The sequence below is a fragment of the Malus sylvestris genome, chromosome 4, assembly GCF_916048215.2.
Source record: "Malus sylvestris chromosome 4, drMalSylv7.2, whole genome shotgun sequence".
NCBI lineage: Eukaryota > Viridiplantae > Streptophyta > Magnoliopsida > Rosales > Rosaceae > Malus > Malus sylvestris.
Genome location: NC_062263.1, coordinates 1,564,098 through 1,587,144, shown reverse-complemented (window position 1 = coordinate 1,587,144; position 23,047 = coordinate 1,564,098). Strand labels below are relative to the sequence as shown.

General features: G+C 35.7%; 1 protein-coding gene across 1 annotated transcript; it reads left to right on the top strand.

Moving 5' to 3' along the window:
- Nucleotides 1-9,820: 9,820 nt before the first annotated feature.
- LOC126618698 (UDP-glucuronate 4-epimerase 6) lies at nt 9,821-11,933 on the top strand. The gene has a single exon (XM_050286840.1). The coding sequence runs from the start codon at nt 10,073-10,075 to the stop codon at nt 11,468-11,470; it is 1,398 nt and encodes a 465-aa protein (XP_050142797.1). The 5' UTR covers nt 9,821-10,072; the 3' UTR covers nt 11,471-11,933.
- Nucleotides 11,934-23,047: the final 11,114 nt, after the last annotated feature.

Below are 23,047 nucleotides of genomic sequence, written 5' to 3'. Positions count from 1 at the left end.
AAGTAAACCCTGAGAGAAATGTTTCAAACAAGAAGTACATAACTAATATTTCTTATAAGAAATACTTTTAAGTACTTTTGAAACTCATAAACATTTTTTTCTAAAAATGCTTTTAAAAATACTTACAAACGAAGTCTATAGTAGTTAGTGGAGTATTTTAAGCACGGAAGCTTCTCACTTATGATTGAAAGCATTAATTAGTCGGCCGACAGTTCATGGAAAACAACCAGCCTCCACAATGTTCAGTCCCTTTCCACTTCTTTCACCGCTTTCAATTGGCTGACTGAAAAAAAGGACTTTGTCACCCCTTCAACATGCTCCCAGTATTTTGAATACTCATTTATCTTTTAAAGTCTAATTTAGGCATGGGAGCATCGAAGAATAATTTTTGCCTCACACAACGTCGGTGTAAGAACGTTTAATTTGTCTTTCTCTTTCTTGCAAGAGCATTTTTACCCCTCCAAATTGCCCATTTATTGGGTGATTGAATCCCCCAATCCCTCTAAATAGGGCTATTGGATGGCCCTATCTCTCACAGACCAAACGGTCGGGCAAGAATGGCCTGAGTCCTCACCTGAGGCAACGTTCATAAATTTTTTTGCGTTGTGCAGTTCACGCGCCAATATAGGCTCAACAATGGTTTTACTCTTTTGTGTGAAGTCATTCCCCAATTCTTGATTTATAGATTTTTATGTTGCTTTGATATCATATGATTAAAAATTATTTCATTCATTATGATAAAATAGTTTTTTTTTTATTGTGAAATGCATATAAACTAATTAACTGGCTAGGAATTCGTTACCCAACATGTGTGGTTATAGAGAATACCCGATAATTAATTTATTGTCATAAGTATAGATAATTTTCATGATTATATGGATAGATATAGCATTTTCGTCCCGAATCGAATCGTTTCCATCCTTACCATAGAGGGCCTGATTCATTGGTTAGCCAGGGTATGTGATCCTAGCAAAGGTGGCTTCCCTTTCTGGCTTGTTGTCCGAGGCCTCACCCGCCTCATTTGATGTAAGCGATATTATGCGGTGGAGGATTCTCTGTCCTCCTCCAGATTATGCATATCATTCCCAAGGAGATTCGAGGGCAATTTCGTCAAGGAGACTTCTCCTAGTCCACGTGTAATTATCTAATTAAATTGTGAAAAATACTTGTTACAGATTTATATGCACAATATTTGAATAATCCATAAGAAATCTCATACGTGAAGGGTTTTTGTTGGCTAAGTAGACTTTAAGACTATACGAACAAGAACTAGATCACACCTAGTGCTTTTGGTCGAAGGTTATTTCCCCAGACTCGGGGATGAGCTTTAGAGAAGGCAACCGCTCTTGCCGGAGAGTAAAAAGCAAGTGAGTTCTCTAAAATGATAAGTATGCACATTTTCTTTTAATACACACTTTGTTTAGTATTAATTATTATCGGTTGTTTCTATTTAATTATTTTTATTTGATAGTCACAAATAAAAAAAGAGTATAAATGATATATATATATATATAATTTTTATTTGATAGTCACAAATAAAAAAGAGAGTATAAATGATATATATATATATATATAATTTTTATTTGATAGTCACAAATAAAAAAAAAGAGTATAATTGATATATATATATATATATTATGAATATATATCATGTCCCTAATCTATAGTCCAATTATTAACACAGTTCCGGATTGTGCCTGCATCACAAATCAATTGAGAAGCCTCTTGTATAACTTTTACATTACCTATTAGGTCGATCTCTTAGAGGCCGAGCCGCGAAGTTCGGCCAATTCTTGCTAAATCAACATACAAGACGATTGTATCATGGGTTCGAATCTAGCAACGGTGAACAATTGCCCAAAAGAAAAACCTCCTAGAAGTCCGAGGGAGAGGTTTTTCAGTGTGACCGGTACACAGAGTGTTACACCACGTGTCAATCAACAAATGATGTGATATGCGTACTAAAAAGTTAATAACTTAAAAAATAAAATTTCTCACTATTCCTATTAAAACACGTGGTGTATCACTTGTATTCCTGTCATAACTAAAAATTTCTCAGTCGGAAGACCTTTAGTGGCTTATTATTTTGTAGGGAACTTTAACCAAAAGTACCCGGTACTATTCATTTTAACGAAAAACCACATTTTTACACTAAAAAGTCAATCCTAGTACTATTCACTTTACCCTTTATTTTGTCCTTATCATTAAAACTCAAAGTTTTCAAGCTCTTTTCATTAATTTTTCTTATTTTGTATCTATCCACCTCTGATTGGAAGGGAAAAAAAAAGAAAAAACAATTAGGGACACTGAATTTGAGAGAGATGGGCTAAATATATTATTGTTCTCAAGTTAACCACTTAAAGTCCAAGAGGTGGGAAGCTTTATCGCCAAGGGTCACGGTGTAAAAAAGAAATAAAATCATGTAACTATAAGTTGTAAATTGTTTTGTTAAGCTTAAACGAGAGCATATGTATCACAATATATATACATTAAACTTATCATTTATGAGATTTAAATTGAAAATCTGTCACTTACAAATGAATAGCAACAACAAGATAAACTTAAAGAACGCGTAATACATCAAACAAGCAAGACATGATTGCATCTTTTGCTGCAACATTTTCAAACTTGCAAAACTAAAACTCTGAACATCTTCCTGGAAAAGGTCACAGTTGGGTCAGATGGTTTCAAATCCATGTGCAACATTTGCCGAAAACCTAATTAAAAAATGAAGAAACTCATCACTCATCAGGCATGGGGAGCCTACAAATAATGAATTTACCAAATCGGTTGCCAAGTACCATCCCATAAATTCAAGTCTCTGGTTCCCCATTATACCATAATTATTCCATGTCAAAATCTCCATCACAAGTAGTTAAATGTGTAATAAATATGCATTAGTCTCTCTAGCTAGCCATGTGTTAAAAAGAGACCTTCTTTAGCTCAATTTTTTTTTAGTATGCATTGGAATATAGTATGCACCGAAATATTTGGTCTCTCTTGCTAGTTTCATGTAGCATTTTCGGTTCTGAGTATTATTAAGGCCAAAGACTCTCCTAATCTCCAAGTTGTCCTACGAAACCTACCCTTCTCTCTAGCCCCATGTGTTAAAAGAGACGGACTTCTATCAGAGTTTTTAGGAATTCATACAGAACGATATTAGCAGGTGTCTTTGTTGCTGAATCCCTTCATGAGAAATATCAAACTTAAGATTCTTAGGGCAATGCGCACCTCACCCCGATGTGTGTAGCTTGTTTGTTAGAAGGGTGTTTGGATAGTTGTTTCCTAGTCTGGTCGTCTCATGATGTTCTGAACCCTGCTCACGTACCTCTTTAATAGGTGAACAACCCAACCCTTGGAACATACTACAACCTCATGTGGTGAAGAGCCAACATCAATGTGCCAAACCTTCCCGTTGTTGTGAGCTCTTGGAGAAGATCAGTCTGTTATCCCTAGAGTAACTTAGTGACTACATTGGATATCTCATATACGAAAGCTAGCAGTTCACCCTGTCAATCCTCTGGGAAGAAATACATTTAAGCGCTTAGCTTGCAGATTAGACTCCAAGAGAAAGACGGAAATAGAAATCCCAAAACTTGCTTTTTTAGATAATGTATGTTTTAATAGACGGAAACATGTGTGTATCGAGACATTTGATCGTTAAATTCTAAACTATGGGACTCTTGACCGTTAAGTCCATCGTTCATTTACCTAATTTTTGTTATGGGGCAATCAAGTTTAGAACTCTTTGCCTCTGCCCTAGTAGTAAGGCCAGAGAACCTCCAAGGTGCCCAACGAAGCTTCCCTTCTATCTTCCTTCCCGGCATGTGTTATTTAATAGAAAATGACACAATGAGGTCCCAAAGGTAGGTCGAACCTAACATCATCATGCCTTTGTAATTTTTTGAATAATTAATGTGATATTATCCAACACATTGATTTTTTTTTCAGATTCTTTTGCGTCGACATAGACTTTGACTTTGGGATGAAGATAGATCTCTGGTTGCCGCCGGCAGGAGCTGGATCTTTTGAGCTGAGTGGGAAAAAACTGTGCGTTTTAGTGGTCGGTTGTCTCCAATGGCATTCGCTACAATTTGCCCTAAATGTGTTGGTTATTTACACAATTAACCACACCATTTTCTTTTCCTTCCAGAATTTTGGGTGTTAGATTTGTTGAACAAATTCAACATGCGATTTGGATTTTAACTAACTACATGTTGAAATTACTTGATTTGTCAATTGTGAACAGGTTGTTTGCTTTGAAGTAGAATGACAATCATGAATAGTACATAAAGTGTTGCAAGCCAGCAATAACAAATTAACAAATAAAGAGACTCTTTGTTATGGGTACACACCAATGTGGTATTTTTTTTTTAATGGGATAGTACTTGCATTCTCTTCTTGAGAATAACGTATTTGATTGTACAAATTTCGTAATTAGAACTGTTTACTTTCTTAGTCTTCATTTGAAGATCACCTTTATAAAAAATCATTCTATCGGAGATCATTTAGTCATTCAAATGTATGGAACAAATTGATGGTGCAGGTACTAAGTAATATATTCATGATTAATTATGTGATGTGTTTGAACAATTAAATATCTCAAATTTGAATGATTTTTGTAGGAGTGATATTCCAATGAAGATTAATAAATTGAATGGTTCGATCATTGATGTTATTCGGTTAAGATACAATATTCGCAAAAATAGAAACCTAGTAAGCTGTCAAGAAATTGAAGGGTTAAATACCTTTTTAATTTAAAAACACATAGTGACTAGGCAAAATCATATTTTTACACAAACGATAGTAAGGGACAAGAAAACCGAACCTAAGATTTTGATGTAAGAGTATTGTAACGATAAATGCTCTTATCTAGTTGAATTACAAATCACTTGCAACAAAGCAAAATCATCTGTTTGTAAGAATCAAATCAGCAAAACCAGATTTATGATTAAAATTTTTGCCAAAATTGAAACTAAGTGAAAATTTGCTCAAACTATAGGGACCAAAGAAATTTATTTAGCCCTTAATTTCATCATTTGCAATGAGGAAAGTTCCATGAGAGTCAATTATTTAGAGACAAATGTTTTTAGTAGCTAAGAGATCGTTGGTTGAGGTTCAACACTCAACACAGCCAGCTGGTGATAATGTACCACCCAATAGCTTCTTTTTTTCCGAGTTAGAGATCATCTTCGTAATGTTGACATACGTTACTATGTCCATAATTTCTTTTGGTTTTTAGCGTTGATAACACCATTCCTTCGTACATGGAGAATTGTGAAAGATTATAGGGTTTTCAAATAGACGAGTTTCGAGTGGTGGAGCCATCATGAGGACAATATTGTAGTCGATGTGATAGATTTTGTGGTTTTTTCATCGAATGTATCTTTTCGATTAGTTTTTTTATTTATTAGATAATTAGTCTTAATTATGTTTTATGATTTTCTTTCAGCATTAAATTGCTTTGCTTCTCATGTGTCACTTCTTGATTAATTGGTTAGGGCACACATGTATTTTTCAATTTAAATTTGACACATAGGTTAGCAAACTAAGACAATTTTATTGCCAACAAACTAATTAAGATCTAGAAAGCAATTTAATTATAACTTTGAAGAGTACTTTATTTCCGACATGATAGCTAATTAGAAAAATTAAAGTTAAATCAGAGATTACTAGTGAAATTAGAGCCCTCAATTCAAGGTTGGAGACATCTTAATCTTGTGATCACATGATAATTAATGGCCTGCAATTTGATTGTGAGACACATAAGATTCCTTGCTTAGAAAAGGGTCAATTTGATAATCAAATTTATGAAAAAGGAATTCACAAACTCATTTTCCATATTATAATCACACTGAGCCACATTAATTTTGACAACGAAACAAATTTGATATCATCCCCTTCAATATGTAATAAATATCGGAGTTAATCGTTTAAAAATTGGAAAATGACCAAGAGATTTTTCAGTGTACCAAGAACACAACTTAGTATACTAGGTGTTATAATAAAAGTTGTTGGATATTTGAAAGAGAAAATTTTCAACCAGTTGTATTATGATACTTTATATATCAAAAGTGTTTTCGGTATATTGAAAAATTTCTCTCAATCCTTTCATGAGCATGAAGTAATTAATTAATTAATTTCTTTCAATTAATTAGGAAAAAGGAAAAATGTATAAAAATGAGAATAGCCATCCAGCTAACCAAGAAAAAGGCCATGATAATTGAGGCCACCGACTACGATTTGTTTTATGTTTGATCTCAAGTTGGCATCAATTTCCTAGTGTAAATACAGCCCCAAGCGCATGGTTTTATTGTTAACAAATTAGTTTAACTGTAACTTGTGATTAAGTAAGTAAAATAGTATGTATGTACTATTCATGAATGACTTATTACTTATTTTTTGGATCAAGTGAGTTGTGTAAGACAAGTCAATCCTAGACAAGTAAACGAGCGTCTTGAATAGGTCTGGGAATTTCTATGATCCATTAACCCGACACAGAATGACACCAAAATAAGAGGCTATGAGTCAACTTGTTAACGAGTTGGATTGTTATAGGATCACCTGTTAAGATAACAATATGACACGAAAACGAAACTAACACGATTTTCATGAATAAGCGATCAAAACCAAGGAAAAATTGTATACAAATCTAGAAAATGAGGTTGTATAAGTTATAATGTTATACGCGTATAAGTACAGAAAGAATGAAAGTTGCATGGTATATGTAGCTAAATGCTATGTCGGTAGCAAGCGGTCATTTTTTTCTTCTTTGATTTATCTCTCTTTTTTGCTGAGACATCCATGGGGGAAACTGCATGGAAACTGTGGAATTACTTTGAAACCATTGACCTTAAGAGAGAAATCAATAATTTTCATTTGTTTTTCTCAAATCAAATCAATAATTTATATAATGGAAACACATTCACATGATTATTTTGTGACATTCTTCCATAATTAGTAATCCTTGATCGTGGAAAATTTAATCAATTAAACGATTAACAAGAGTAAGGAGGTGCAGGAGGGATTCTAGTAGTTCCACGATTTTCAATTTAATTAGTTTAGGCTAAATTATAAAAGTGTAATATGAATTATCACGAAAATATCACTTTATCTCTTGTTTTTGTAACTGTATCACTTTGACCTCTGAACAATCATTTCATATTTTACGTTATCTTGGTTTGTCAGCTTCGTACTTTTGCTCCATAACATGGACATATATCAATATTGTGGATGACATATTGACGGAATGTCAACCATACCGTAATCAAGTCTTAATGAATCAATCGACGGAGTTGAAAATTTGCGATAATGTAATATACAGAGTTAATCTAAGCATTGAAAAGCTAGAGAGCCAAAACCCTAGCTGCAGAGAGAGAAGAAAACCTAGCCGCGATGGTGAGGGGGGTTCGGACCGGATTTTTTTACGTCCAACGGCCTTTCACGATTGAACACCCACCAGCTCTTTTGTCTCGGTGAGATCTGTTTGGGTTAATATTTGAATATTGGGGTTTAAGAAAGAAAGACCCAAGGATGCCAACTAAAAGGGAGACTTGCCCGAAGCCCAGTATCGAGCCCAGAGCAAGTTAAAGTCTTCTCAGCCAAAATACAAGCCACGTGTCTATGGGCAAAGTGACAAGTGATGGAAATTAACCAACTATCTGCCAAATAACACTTTCTAGTGGCATCACAAGTAAAAAGTTGATGACTTACTACCCTCCAAGTGCTTTCGAGCAAGAGCAAAAGCTATAGCAGTCGAGCCAAACTGTCTATAAAAGGAAGAAGAGACAACATAGACAAGAACACTCAACCAAACATACAAACTCTGCTCTCAAGCCAGATTTGCATCCAAAAACTTAAATCAACCCAGATTCAGTCCCCTTTAGCGATAGTTCTCTAAAAAAGCTATCTCTTGTCTAGTATAAAAGCTCTACTACCTCCCTTAGTGTTGTAGTATTGATTCCCTCGTGTAAACTTGTTTACCATCCATCCCTTTTTAGGATATAAACCTTGTAAATTCAAAGAGAAGTGACTGCAAGAAGTTCAACCTTGCCAGACGAGGTGAAATCTTGCTCGAAACTCTTTGTTTGTTTTCTAAATTAATAGATCTATTATTTAATGCACTCTCCAGCATGTATTCAAGTTATTCCCACCTGTTTTTCTATTCTAAGAGTCCCATTTGCATCTAGATCTGGTTAGCTTAATGGATATGTTTTCATTAAGATCAATTTATGATCAAACAAATAACTTAAGGGGCTCTAGACTCCCTTCATTCGAACATACAAGATTATGAACTAAAAGTCCTTGTTTACAAGGCAAGAAAAAGAACTTAATGTGGACTTAACCCATCCACGACAATCCTTTGATAATAAGAAGTTTGAGTAAATTGGGACGCAAGTAATAGACTTAAAACACACTTGTTCTACATCTGCTATGCCGAGATAGCAGTGGCACGCCTAGCACTTAGTTAGTTTTGATTGTGAGCCTCAATGCCTATACCTAAGGCCCCACAAAGTCAACTTTCAGAACTAACTTTGTTATCTTCTTGTAGCACATAAACAAGCCAACTACACATCCAAAAGTGACAATCCCTTGGGGAGTTGTGCTGAGGTCCAAGGAGCTTTCTCCAGAGAAATCTTTGCGCGAACAAGATCTTTATCTTTTTGGTGCTGGTTTGGTCTAGGTTTCTCGTCTTTCAGACAAATCGATGACTTCTTCACTTTGGATCCTATAAGCATTTAAGACTCTAGAGTTACGAGAAGTTTCTATCTAACTCGTATAATGTGCTGGGCTATTCGACTTGACTTGTGCATTATGGTATCAAGTTTGGTTCTAATCCTGCAGTCTGCTTCGATTAGAGTTCAAACACAAGCCATTACAGGAAGAATCGTGCTGAGTAAAGTTGTGTGATATTTTTTGTTTTGTTGTTTTATTCAACCCTCGTGTTTGTAATAATTCCACAAACTCAGCATGAGTTGTCTAGCCTCGTCGTAGGAGAATTTGGCAATCTGGATTTAGGCGAGTAACTTAGCCATGCTATATACAAGTTTTGTAGTTGTTGGACATACAATGGTATTTTGGGATCATAAGATGAATTGAAGCTGTGATATCTTTTGAAGCAGCATTCAGATATAATTATAGCGTTTTCTTATCCCACAATTACCAAGCGCAATGACGTTCTATGATTCATATAACCAACCTCACTTAATGAGAAAATATTTTGTTGTTGTTGTTGTCTTCTTATCCCACAATTGTGTTGGCACTAAATGTGTTAACTATTATGAATCTTCCGACGTCTGTTTCGATTTTTTGCTATATTTGGGTTTATTTCAAATCATGGTTTGCAGGTAACGTCCTATTAGGGTCATGTTCTTCGTTTTGTATTGAATTTAGTATTTTGCTCATTTTATAAATGATATATGTTAGTTTATCTTAAGAGAAAAGTAAACACCAATGGACAAAGTGATACAATTAGAATAATATTATGATATAAAACCAAAAACCTTTAACATATTCTCCCTTCTTCAAACTTAATTAAATACTGGGATAATACTAATCAAATTTCTTAATCTCATCACATTCAAAGACAAATCAGAGTGTTCAAACCTGGATGCGTGTGTGTGGACAACATGGCCTCGAGGGTATTTTTTTCGTACAGACAAATATAGCTGGCATTTCCAAATTGAATAAATTTCCAAATCAAGTGGCATTTTAGTAATAATCACAATAACAAGGGCCCATCTCATCGTCAAATTATCCAGCTCCTTCTCACTTTCTATCTGTAAGCGAGCAATTAAGAAAGAAAAAGAAAGTGGTCTCCAACCAACACCAACCCCTCTCTGTCTCTCTCTCTCTCTCTCTCATCATCTTTATATTAATCTTTCTACACTCTTCACAAATTCAGGGCTCATTCACATTTCAGCTCCGAGTCCCTTCGTTTGTCTTTAGATCCGTCTCTTCTGTCCCGAAGCACAAAACCCTTTCTTTTGTTTTTACACAATTTGGGTACATATATTTTCGTATATTGATTCATATATATTTTGGATTTTGGATTCTCTGTATATTTTGGTGTATGTTTTCGGCAATGGCCTCTCCGCCAGATACAAGCAAGACCATAAAGCTGGAGCGCTACAACAGCTACCTCCGCAGGGTCAACAGCACCAAGCTCCTCAACGCCTCCTCCAAGCTCCTCTTCCGCGCCACCCTCCTCGTCGCCCTCGTCCTCATCTTATTCTTCACCCTCAACTACCCTCCGCTCTCCGATCACGTCGGCGGTGGGGCCAACCACGTCCACACCACTCACAACTTTCTCTCCTCCGCCTTCTACGGTGGGGGAGTGGGAGGGACTGCTTGGGAAAAGCAGGTCCGCAAGTCTGCCACTCCTCGACGCCCCAACGGCATGTCGGTGCTGGTCACCGGCGCGGCCGGCTTTGTCGGGTCTCACTGCTCCCTCGCCTTAAAAAAGCGGGGCGATGGAGTTCTGGGACTCGACAACTTCAACTCCTACTACGACCCTTCGCTAAAGCGGTCGAGGCAGGCCCTGCTGAAGAAGCATGAGGTTTTCGTTGTGGAGGGGGACTTGAACGACGAGCCGCTGCTGACGAAGCTGTTCGATGTGGTGCCCTTCACGCACATCCTGCACCTGGCGGCCCAAGCGGGCGTCCGGTACGCTATGCAGAACCCGCAGTCGTACGTGAGCTCCAACATTGCCGGGTTCGTCAATCTCCTCGAAGTGGCAAAAAGAGCAAATCCTCAGCCCTCCATTGTCTGGGCCTCGTCCAGCTCTGTCTACGGGCTCAACACTGACAACCCGTTTTCCGAGCTGCACAGGACCGACCAACCGGCCAGTCTCTACGCGGCAACAAAAAAAGCCGGTGAGGAAATCGCCCACACTTACAATCATATTTACGGGCTTTCCCTCACCGGCTTAAGATTTTTTACCGTGTACGGACCGTGGGGGAGACCCGACATGGCGTATTTCTTTTTCACCAAGGACATACTGCAGGGTAAACCGATCAACGTCTTCAAAACAGTAGACGACAAGGAAGTGGCACGTGACTTCACGTACATTGACGACGTCGTAAAAGGGTGCCTGGGAGCGTTGGACACAGCCGAAAAAAGCACGGGAAGTGGGGGCAAAAAGAAAGGCCCCGCCCAGCTGCGAATTTACAACCTCGGCAACACGTCGCCGGTGCCGGTGGGGAAACTGGTGTCGATACTGGAAGGGCTTCTAAGCACCAAGGCGAAGAAGCACGTGATCAAGATGCCGAGAAACGGGGACGTGCCCTACACGCACGCCAATGTGACCCTGGCGTACAAGGACTTTGGGTACAAACCCACCACGGATTTGGCCAGCGGGCTGAGGAAGTTCGTCAAGTGGTACGTCAGTTATTACGGGATCGAGTCGAGGGTAAAAAAGGAAATGGACAGCGGGAAGAAGGGCAGTCAGCAAACCGACGAATCCGGTTGATAAAATCATCCTCGTCACTGATCACATGGCCTTTTGTCTAAATTTTTTGTTGAATTAAATTCCGTTTTTACTTGTTTTTTTTTTTTGGACTTTTTTTTAAAGTTATTTGGGTGTGTGGTCCTGGGTGTAATTGGATCCAAAATGTTGCAGCTGTCCTTGATGTATCATATATAATTTCATATAGAAGAAGAAGAAGAAGAAGATAAAAATGGTTAGGAAAAATATGGGGGAAGGTGTAGATCTGGAAACATGGGGGGAGGAGGGTTGTAATAATGTGTGGTGGGGTCTACTGGAAAGGTTGTAGATCTCAGCCATTGGATTTGGTATAAAGAAATTTGTGATTGTAACAAGAAACAATGACATCAAGAATCTTCTTTGCCTTTGCTTCTTCTTTTCTTTTCTTTTTTTCTTAATTTTTTAATGTTATTTGTTTATCTGATTCAATTATTAACTTGTTTAACTATTCTCTTGCTTTTGTTGTTTCTTTGGTGGTCATCATGTCTAATTTGGCTTTGGTTTTGTGGCCAGACTTTTTATTGTGTCTGAAACAGGGCCACATAATCATATGTCATTACACCAGTTGAAGGGTATTTGGAGAAAAAACTTATCACTCTACTTATTTAATAACATACTACGTACCGTCCTGTGATTCAGTTATATTGAAAATCTCTCAGTTTTGTGGGTTGCAAGTGGAGGGGAGGTCTTAATTAGTTTTGCTTTGGAGATGATCATCAATAATGAAAGAGGGGTAGGGATGTCTCTCTACAACTCTTGTTGATTAATTTGGGAGACTTTGCAGCAAAAGAAAAATTTATCGTTACTCAAATGCAAAGGGACCTTTCTTTTTTTTGACGTGAATCGAACAGTCCGGTTGATTCGACTAGTAAAAACAAGATTATCAAAAGAGGTCAAAAAGAAGAAAGGGGGCAATATATTCCCTAATCATGTTGGTTATTACATGTGTAAAAGAATAAACAAATTGGAAAGTAAAGGCTTCTAAATTCTAATTAGGAAAAGGAATTTTGGGACATCAGAAATGAATTGCGCAAAAGGTACCTGCTTGACGACAAAGTATAAAAGGCTTAAAAACAATGAAAATAAAGCTACAAGTATTTCTTCAACACTATCTTATCAAGGTTCTAAAAGACGTTAAGCATTAGTTGGGTGGTAGGTTGGGGCCTAATGACTAGATGGGGCCAAGGAATGTGCCCAGGCGAACTAGGCGGATTTAATTAAATCTATTATATTTCGTGTAAATAAGTGTTTGTTTATACTTAAATTAATATAATTTCATCATAAATTACAAAATAGAATGACATATATATTATGAAGCATTGGAACACACTAAAAATATAGGGAACAAACATATAATGTGTGTTCAATTAAGTATTCAACAAGTCTCTTACAATTGATTGAAAAACAATGCAAAATGAAAGTTATTTATTTTTTGTCGAAGTGAGTCGCAACCTAAACGGGTCTGGGCGGGTTAGGCAAGTGCCTAGGCGGTCTAGGCACTCTTTCTTAATTTTTAAATATCTAGGCATTAATTGAAGCGGTGGCCAGTCGCCTAGCGCCTAGGCGGCGCTAGGTGGGGATTTTTAAAACAATGTACCTTATTGATATGGTACAAATAGTTGTATTTCTATTGCGTAGTAATTTTGGCACTCCCGTTTGGCAACTTGCACTTCCAATAGTAAACTTAAAGTTTATTATATTGGTTCAAAACAAGCTAAATTGAAAATGCCAAAATCACTATGGTTATAGTCATGATCACATAGTGCTAGTAAGCCTGACAAATGGGTCGTGTTTGTCGTTTTCTTATCATATCCGTTATCTTAACGGGTCGTGTTGTGTCAAACCCATTAAAATTAACGGGTTCTTAACAGGTGACCCAATAACGACCCGACATGTTAATGGGTCATGTCGTTTCGAGTCGGGTTAATGGATCATGCAAGAAATTGTTATATCTAATGTCTAAATCCGACAAACGATATCTTATTGAGTTCTTAACGAATGACCCAATAACGACCTGACACATTAACAGATTATCCAATAACAATTCGAATCACAAATTGGCTCGAAACTCATTCTTTTCATATCATTTTGTGTTGAATAATAGATAGCGTAAGAAATTGCCAAACCAAAGTGCTAGCATACAAGTGCACATGGTTAATTTAATTGGTTTTTGACCAAGAAAATTTTCACCGAAGTGGGTTTAAGATCTGTCGGTGAGAAATACTCAGCCACACAAGTTATACATGCTTATTCAACTCGTGTTCCCTACATAACTAATTTCTTTTTTATTAAAAATCGGATATTCTAGATATTAGCCATGGCATCAAGGTTTTTTTTTATTTTTAAATTGAGTCTGAAATTTTATTTTGTTTTTTTAGTTCTTCCCCATCCATGTGGCAGCATCAAAATTATTGAGTTGAAATGAAGACCTGTAAAGTAATTTCCTTTTTCTTTTTGCTTTTGATAAGAATATAATGTTGTTATTGGCTTCTTGAGAAAGAGTTCTATCTACTAATTATTGGATTTGAATTCAAACATAAATTAACCTTAAAATATCCTACAAATCATGAAAATGTAATTAGGGTCTAATACCACGATTACATGAAATCACATAATTACTTCGTTGATTGTTGTGTTTTAAAGTGCAAGTTAATGTTATTAACGTCTTGATACTATTCACCAACACTGATTACGTATAATAGACTTTCCATTGAGTGAGTTGACAAGGGTGAGTGCATTGTAGAAGACTATTGGCGGTCAAAGTTGCTTCCTGCAGACTTCTAACTCTCCACATCGACTTCAATGGACGCTAGAAGTTTCAGGTCAGCCAATACTCAAGGTTCTACGTTTTGGTCATTCAACCATCTCATGCCAACACTAATCCCTAAGTACTCTTCAAAAGAAGATTTATATTAAACGGATTCACACTATGATATCCTACTCTAATAAAATTATATTGTGAGCAAGTTTTTATCAACATTATATTATATTATTGAACAAAAATCACAATGGTAAATCCGTTTTATACAAAATATGCATTTATTTAAGAATGACTTACATGACACAGATGCATAAACATGTAGCGCCCCATGGTAATAATATAAGAATATGTGTTAACTTTTTTTCTCTTGTTCTTGTGTTATTAGTACGAAATGTCACGATGACTGTGAACTCGTAATGTACAAATTGTATATCATTGACATGTGTTGTCCATTTTAACGTAACAATCACTATATGATTGAGAATCGCAGAAGTAGGAACGAAAAGAAGCATTTGATAATACTTTGAGGAACAATCAAGAACTTTTTTCCTGCACTTACTGACACCCCCGCCTGTCATTTGACCGTGCATTCCAGGAGGTGCAGTACTTTTTGTTCCTTTGGAGAAGTTTATAACAGAGGTAAGACCAAACAATATATGTGAATCTTGCTTTATTAGAGAAATTAAACAAATAAAGTATGGTAAATATACAGTTTTTTTTAAGTTAAAATAATCTCTGAGATTATTGTAACTTCTTTATTTTTGTTTTAAGATTTGAAATCAATAGAAGTGGTATCTGAATTTGTTCACCATCAAATGATGGACAAACTTATGGACTACTGTTATCGATTTCAAATCTTATGGACTAAAGTAAGAAGTTATGTCAATTTCAATTACTATTTTAGCTAAAAAGCCTTAATATGATAAGAGTAGCATTTTTATTTTACTTATGTTCGCGAATTAATTGTATGAGACTAAGTGAGAAATATATTTTATGTTGGTAAGTACATTCTTGAGAATGCACCAAGTTTGCCAAGCAGGTTCATGGAAATGTGACATGTTACATTCAATTCGAAAACAAAATGACATTCCTAATGTATCCAGTCAAACCGCAATGAAATCCTTAAATTTTCCGTCAATATCGATGGTTTTACTTCTTTCATATGATCTAAAGAACCATATTCTCCCTTTGAAAACGTTGGGATTAGTGAGGATAAGTTCTTTGCATCAACTTGCTCAGAATACTCCATCTCAATCCTCAATGTTAGAAGACAACTTCCATATTCTTCCTCCAAATTAGAAGACAACTTACACATTCTGCCGCCAAACAAATACTGTTGTACATCGACTTGTTCGTTTTACACTCCATTCTTGAGGACGATGCCTCTTTTCATTGTATTGTCTAGCCTTTGCCTGGCTTTGAATGAAACATATGCCACCTTTTATTTAAAAAAATAATAATAATTTGTAACTATTTGGCATAAAAAAGACAATATATATGTGACAACTAAACCTTTTGTAGAAGCCAAAAGAGGACGTATATTTCTACTCTTAACATCCATCAACCTAACTCCACTTACTCTTAGTCTTGGCATCCATTAATCCCACACCACACCACTATAATCAAGCTAGGGTTTGTTGACAGTAAATTTCTTCTTCTCCTATACATGAGCCATGACTCAATGAGCTTTTTTGACATAAGGCAGTTAGATCCAGTTCCAAAAACCTTATTTTTTAAGGATTGTTCGGACCCTTTCGGGTCAATGATTCTCAGTTATTTGACAGTTGAGGGTGTAAGTTAGTGGAATATACATACATACATACATATATATATATATATATATATATATATATATATATATATATATATATATATCACGAAACTTGGATTTCTTGGTACAGCTTAGCCTAAGTGAGACTGATGATTTCATCTAATTCTTTCCATCTCTCCAAATTGGTCAACACATGAATCGTTGGTTAATAAACCACGATGGCCAAGTCAATGGGAACCCCAGCAATGGATCTCTAACCTAATTACAAGAGACTTATTCAATAAATAGGATGACTTTTGATTAATTAAATAATACCAACGACCGGATAAGTATAGTTTATGAATAAACTAAATCATTACAGCCTCAACACTTGCAAAAGATGTGTAATAACCTTAATTATGGATAAACTAATTTGACTTTGATAGTCAATAGAATTTTGGTTTAGAAGCATTAATATACATATTTAATATGAATAAGACGATTCAATATATTGAATATTCTGAAAGACTCAAAATTCATTATATATAATGGGATGAATCCGCGACACTACTTTTTACATAAGTTTTTGTGGGCTCACTTCGTAAGTTATTTCACTGAACCGTCTATCTTTTAGGACTTCTCTCAAATATTATATCTACCAAAAACCCAAATATGAAATCATACGACCCTTGGATTAATGGTTTAGGGTTAACATTAGTTGTTAGTTGTTACGGGGAAAGAGGAATCGGTGAAGATGAAACCCGCATTAGGATACATATGCATGATTGCTTTTTTGCCGGTGCGGTAAACGTCATTTGCATTATATATAATACAATAAAACCTCTCTAAAGTAATACTTTATAAGTAAAAATATATAATAGATTACTCGAAACACCAAATATTTAAATTGCTGAAACTGTGTCATCCATTCCAATCTGGTTTTGAGCCCGCTTGGTGTGGAGGAATCCATGGAATGAGTTCATATACCATGCAATGCGGTTATAATAATGTCTCCCGTAAGTAGCACCTGTTTGCCTCCATTACTATGTACAGACATTTTGTCATTCTAATTTTTATTAAGGTTGAAGTTCAATTCCCCAAAAAGGTAATAAAAGGTTGAAGAAATGGTTGGTGGCAAAAAAATAGAGAGGAATACTTGGCTTAGGGTTTAGAACTCCTCACATATGATTAAAATCGTTTATATTATCAATTACTTTGTAAAAAAAATTTATGCAAAAAAATCAATTAAAACTATAGTCGTTTAATCAATTCTTATAGTAAATAGATAGATAGTTTATAATATTTTAATTAAATTTGTCCATTTATTTTTATATAGTTTGAGACTAAATGATCTCATATTTTATTAAATTTTTACAAAAAATCTTTACAAAGTGATTTATAATATTAACGTTTGATCATAAGTATGAAATTTCGTAAGTCGATCACGGTGTGTTTTGAAGAAAAACTCCTCTTCTTTGTTAGGAATGTCTCCTTGGCTGCTGAGCTTAATGTCAACACAAAACACCATTGGCTTCTGGTCTTTTCGTTATCCCCTTCATTAGTTTAGTTTAGTTTTTTTTTTTTTTTCAAAATCTTTGTAATGATTTAACTGAGGAAGAAAGCCAGGTCACTTTCAAATAAAATTATTTGGATTTCTATCATTTTCAAGGTCAATGAATAGTGTAGATCTAGTTTTAGAATCTAAGGGAATTTTGTGATGAGAGAGATGAGGTTTAACATGTTGACTTCCCCGGTAAGTAAGACATTGCTTAATGCTTTTGCTAATTTGATTATGAGAAATGCTAATGTCGTCACAATATTTTATAACGTTGGTATGAGAATTAACGTTAACATGTGAGGTGACAGAGATTTCATGGAGATGTCTCATTTTAAGAGAGTCCTCCTTTCATTTCTCTTTGATTATATTTATTATTCAGTTTGAAATACGGAGCTTAAGTTAATTATCATTTAAATCACCAAAGAAGTATGGATATGTCAAAATTTCAGTGAGATGGGCTCTAAAATAGATATTATTCTGAACTTGATCAACTTTTAGCACACCGTGAGTAAAGTATTATCCGAAAAGATCTCAGTGTAATTAGGATTTAGGAATGAAACCTTGTAATTGACACTTTAAATTAATTTTTTGAATATATAAAATACAAAAATTTATTTGAAATTCTATACATATATTTTTTGAACAAACGATATTATCTACACTAAAAAGGAGGGGACGGGCTAGCCTCACAATGTGCTAATAATAATGTGGTTCAAATTCACCTTTGACTAGAATCGAACCTAAAACTTCTCACTTATAAGTGAAGAGGAATATCATTAGACCATAGTACTAAGTAACATCTAAAATTCTATATCTTAATAGCAAATATTTCGTCAGCCATTGAAAAGCACAAGTCTGTGATATACTAGCATGAGGTCTTGTTTATGCTTTCCTACCTATAATGGGTTTACTAGCATGCTTCATTTAAAAGTCAGAATATTTCGGATGCCTTCAAACATTTTCAATGCCTCCCATTAGCAACTTTTTATTTTTCTTTATTTTCACTCAAGATAGATGTCAACATGTTTGGGTCATAAATAAAGGAAAGGGATCCTCTCCGGATCCCTTCCTCTTAATCTACCAAGTTCGGAAATCCATATCATTGAAATTTGATCCAACAACTAAAGTTATTATATCTTTTAAAGTGGACCTCTATTTGTAACTGTTGGATCAAATTTCAATGGTCTGAATCCCCGAATTTGATGGATTAAGAAGAAGAGATTCGGAGATGATCCATTTCCATAAATAAAAATAAGACCTACTATATGGCCAATCAAATTTTATTTAAGCAAAGGCGCACCGGCCCCACCAACAACAGCCCAACTCGAGTAGGCTCACTAAGGCTCGGGATGACCCCTTCCCAGCACATGACAATCCTTTGGGGGTTTGGACTCATTGTCTCCTGAAGAGCGTCTTGCACGTAATCAACCAAGCCCGAAAACCTCACAACTCCTTAAATGACTGGGTGAACGCGTCACCATATACATCAAACGACAATATAACATCTTATGAGGGCCAAAAAAAGCAAAGGAGGCCACCAACCATGAAATGCAGTTATTGTCATTGTCAATGGCCGATCTACTCTCACTCTAGCTCAGCGATAAGATCAAAAATGCTTCTCTAGACGCCTATAAATATAGAGGTACAGATCTCCAAGCTGAGGACCTTCATCAAATTCAATCTCTACGATTACAAACTTCAAGTGATACTTTAATCAAACCCACCAAAGCTATTCAGCTCCACCCAAAACTGTCTTCAAAGCTTATGTGGCAGCTTCGCCTTGCTTGAGGTAGCGGCAGATCTTACAGATACATCATCATCTCACGTGGAGAGGACCAAACTAGTGGAGATGAGACGTTGGTGAACTCCGTTCTCAGATTAGTGTTTGTTTCGTATGTACCACCTTTAGCGGGTGATGTCTCACTTAGTGAGTGATATAGTCTTGCTTAGCAGCGATGGTTTTTGCGGTCTCGTTTGTCAGTGATGATTTTTATAGTCTTGCTTGCCAACAATGACATTGCATGTGCCTTAGTATAGGCTTGCTGTGTCTGTGTCTTTGTGACGGATTTGTACCGGAGTGCTTGTGCTGGTACGGAGTTGCTTGTTCTTGTGATGGCCATTAGGAGTTTACTGTTATGCTAATTTTGCAAATTATCTCTACATTTATGTATAGGTACTCGTACGGCAACCCATATAACTATGTTATCGTGTGTTTGTGATTGTGTTATTGTGTGTTAATGAAAATTACTATCGCTTCTTGTAAAAGAAAACGTCTTGCCCGTGTCACTTGTAGATTTAGCCAAAATGGGGCAAACGTTGTTCGAGGAGTAATGTTAGGGAGATTAAATTTGTAAACAAAGTTGCAAACTAAATAATGTGTCACCAATAGGAAATGAACACATTTATCAACAATTAAGTTATAATCAAATCATCAACTTCCATATCATTTTGTCTACAAATTTAGTCACCTCAACATTGCTCTTGTTCGAGTTGTGTGCATTTGAATCAGCACAATGAGTAATTAAGCCTATCCAAACCAAAAGAAAAGCTTTTGGTCTTATACAATTCTCAATTTTGCTACCTAAAAACCAAATCGGACCAATTGTATAATTTCTTTTGTTTACTTTTACACTTTTTTTTTTCTTATAAAACATTCCAAAGAAATTGTAGATCTAGTTGCACATGATCTCTTATGTTCTTCTTTCTTGTCCTCTCTCTCCATCCAATTCTATCTCCCCTCTTCCTCTCCTCTTTTTCCACCTCTTTCTCCTCTTCCAATCTCTCCCTTTTCCTCTCGTCATCCCTTGTACCTCTCCATGTTTTCCTCTCTGCCCCTCTCAATGATTGGACCAAACTAAGCTATATACATTCGGTTCAATTCTATATTTTAGGAGTTAAAGCAAACTAAATTAAACCGTGTCCACCCCTATAAATGAGGAAGAAAAACCTAAACTAAGTGAGGTTCGACCTCTAAAAAAATCTAAAATAGTTCATGCCCAAGCATGGTATAAAAGTGGAGCATTGAGAATCAACCCGTCATACTAGGGGTGCACTTGGGTTAGGTCAACCCAAATCCGTCCATACCCAACACGATTTCAAATCCGATTTGGCTGGTTAGAATGAAGTAACAACTCGTCCAAACAGAACTCAACCTCAACCTGATGATTGATTCAGTTGGATTGGGTTGATGTCTTGCCCTCCCATGTCAACCCAAACTCAACCTGACCTTAATAAATCAATTATTCAACTTGATTGGGTTGATGCCCACCCATGTCAACTCAAACCGAACCCTATTTTATCCCAAATTTGCTCATGCGAATATTACCCATCCAACTTTATATTATATGAGTTAGATACAAGTTTTGAGATGGCTATACTTGAAGTTTGTTGTTAGATTTCTTTTGAACAATGAATAATAATGTTGTTTTTATGTTTTTTTTTTGTTGAAACTTTGGCTTTCTCTTGTAATTTTATTTAGCTTCACATGGATGAAAATTAAAAATGATCTCCACTTCAAAAGTTGAAAAATCTTACAATATAAGGTGTTAAAAGATTGAACTCGATAAAATTGAGCAAACTCAAACCCAATCCAAGTATGCCCCGAACCCAATGCAAATCCAAATTGTGAATATTGCTTTAAATTTAGGTTGACCATCTAAGTCGTCCAGGTTACACTCCTATATCATTCCACATGGAGCTTTTTTGGCACAACCAACCAAAGATAAACACCACGTTAGAAAATCGTGGATTAAATCGTACTTGTGTAGTAACGATTTTTTCGTCGAGAAGTGCCTTGAAAAAAGTCTTTGATTTTCACATAATAATTAATTTTTGCAACCGTAATAAAAGAAAAGGTGTTATGTAAAATATGTAAATGCACTTGAGACAAAATCATTATCGTCAAAACAAATACGAAATTATAAATTAATCTTCAAATCACCTCATAAAATTATCTTCAAATACTGTGAATACATCCCAATTGTCATTGATATGATCATACAAGGAAATGACCTGGGAAAAGCGAATTTGGATATTTTCTGGACCTAGTGTCCGGACCTAAGTACCAAAAAATTTGGGGTCCTAGTTTACGTGAATGAGAAATCAGAGTACTTGTTTGTACAAGGTGGGTCAACAAAAAAAGGTTAATGGTGATCATCGAATTAAATTTGAGTAGTTTAGATTATCTGATCCTTCAATTTTAGATCTTGATAGAATCTCTATCTAATCAAAGCGGAAGGACGTGGAATTTATAAATCAAATTTGTGTGCACAGATTAGCATGAAAAGGGCAAAAAGTAAAGGAGAAAGGGAAAGCAGCTTTGTTTGTTTCGACACAATTAACTGCGTAATTATGTGGGATTATGACCCTCCTCCAAACACCATGTTATTCTTCTCACAACCACAAAAAAAAAAAAAAAATTATATATATATATATATATTAAAAGGGTCCAACAAATTAAAAGGTGTTAAAACAAAGTAATTATATACCAGAATACGTTGTACCCACATAGGCTTTCTCAAGTGGACCTGATTGTCTGTCCTCCCCTATCTTATACCCTTCTCATCCCCTCCTATTTATGTGGTTACTGTTAATTCTCTTAATATTTTTATATTCTCATTGTTTTTTGTCTTATTATTTCTATAAAAAAAATCAATATAAAATGTTGACATGACTTAACCGTAACCACAGAAATAGAAGGGGATGTGAAGGGTATGGGATGGGGAGGGCAGACAACCCAGGTCCTTCTCAAGTTCACATTAAAAGTGCACATTTAAATTACACATATGAATAAGAACTGATAGATCATTTAACCGAACAAGATCTAACGACTCTTGTTAGATGAATAAGAACTGATAGATCATTTAACCGTTCATCGTACATCGTGCGATCAATTTTCGTTAAGTACTATTTGCATTTAATTTTAAATAAAAAAATCAAATGATTTCTAACCACACGATGCACGATGAATAGTTAAGATGTAAGGATCCTTAGAATCTCTACAATTTAAATCCATATGAAAATTCAAATCCATAACGTAAAATGTGAAATAGAGAAAATTCAGTACTAACGAGAGCTCAAAAGAAACACAACTCACCTAGAAAACAACGATGCCCAGCAGAAACACAAACAAGTGAGGCCCAACAAACAAGAAAAACAAAAGCCTAAGCAAACAAGGAAACAACATTTAATGAAGGTCCATTTGTTGTTGTCTTGCCTCCTAGGTCATCTTCAACCGAATGGTCCAGATAGCTAGAGGGCTGAAAATTGCCCGAAAATCGTTTCCAACCGAAGGTTAGGCCAGATGGCTCGTGGGCCCCACAGAATCTGAAAGGGCCGAAAGGCCAACCGATTGGCTGAATCAAGCCAGCCCCGGGCTCGGCCAAAATTTTGATTAATTATATCGATATAACGGACAGTAATAATACTTATTCCTATCAAATATAACCAACAAGAATGGTTGCCAAAATTTGAAATTCAACAGCTAGTTACAGT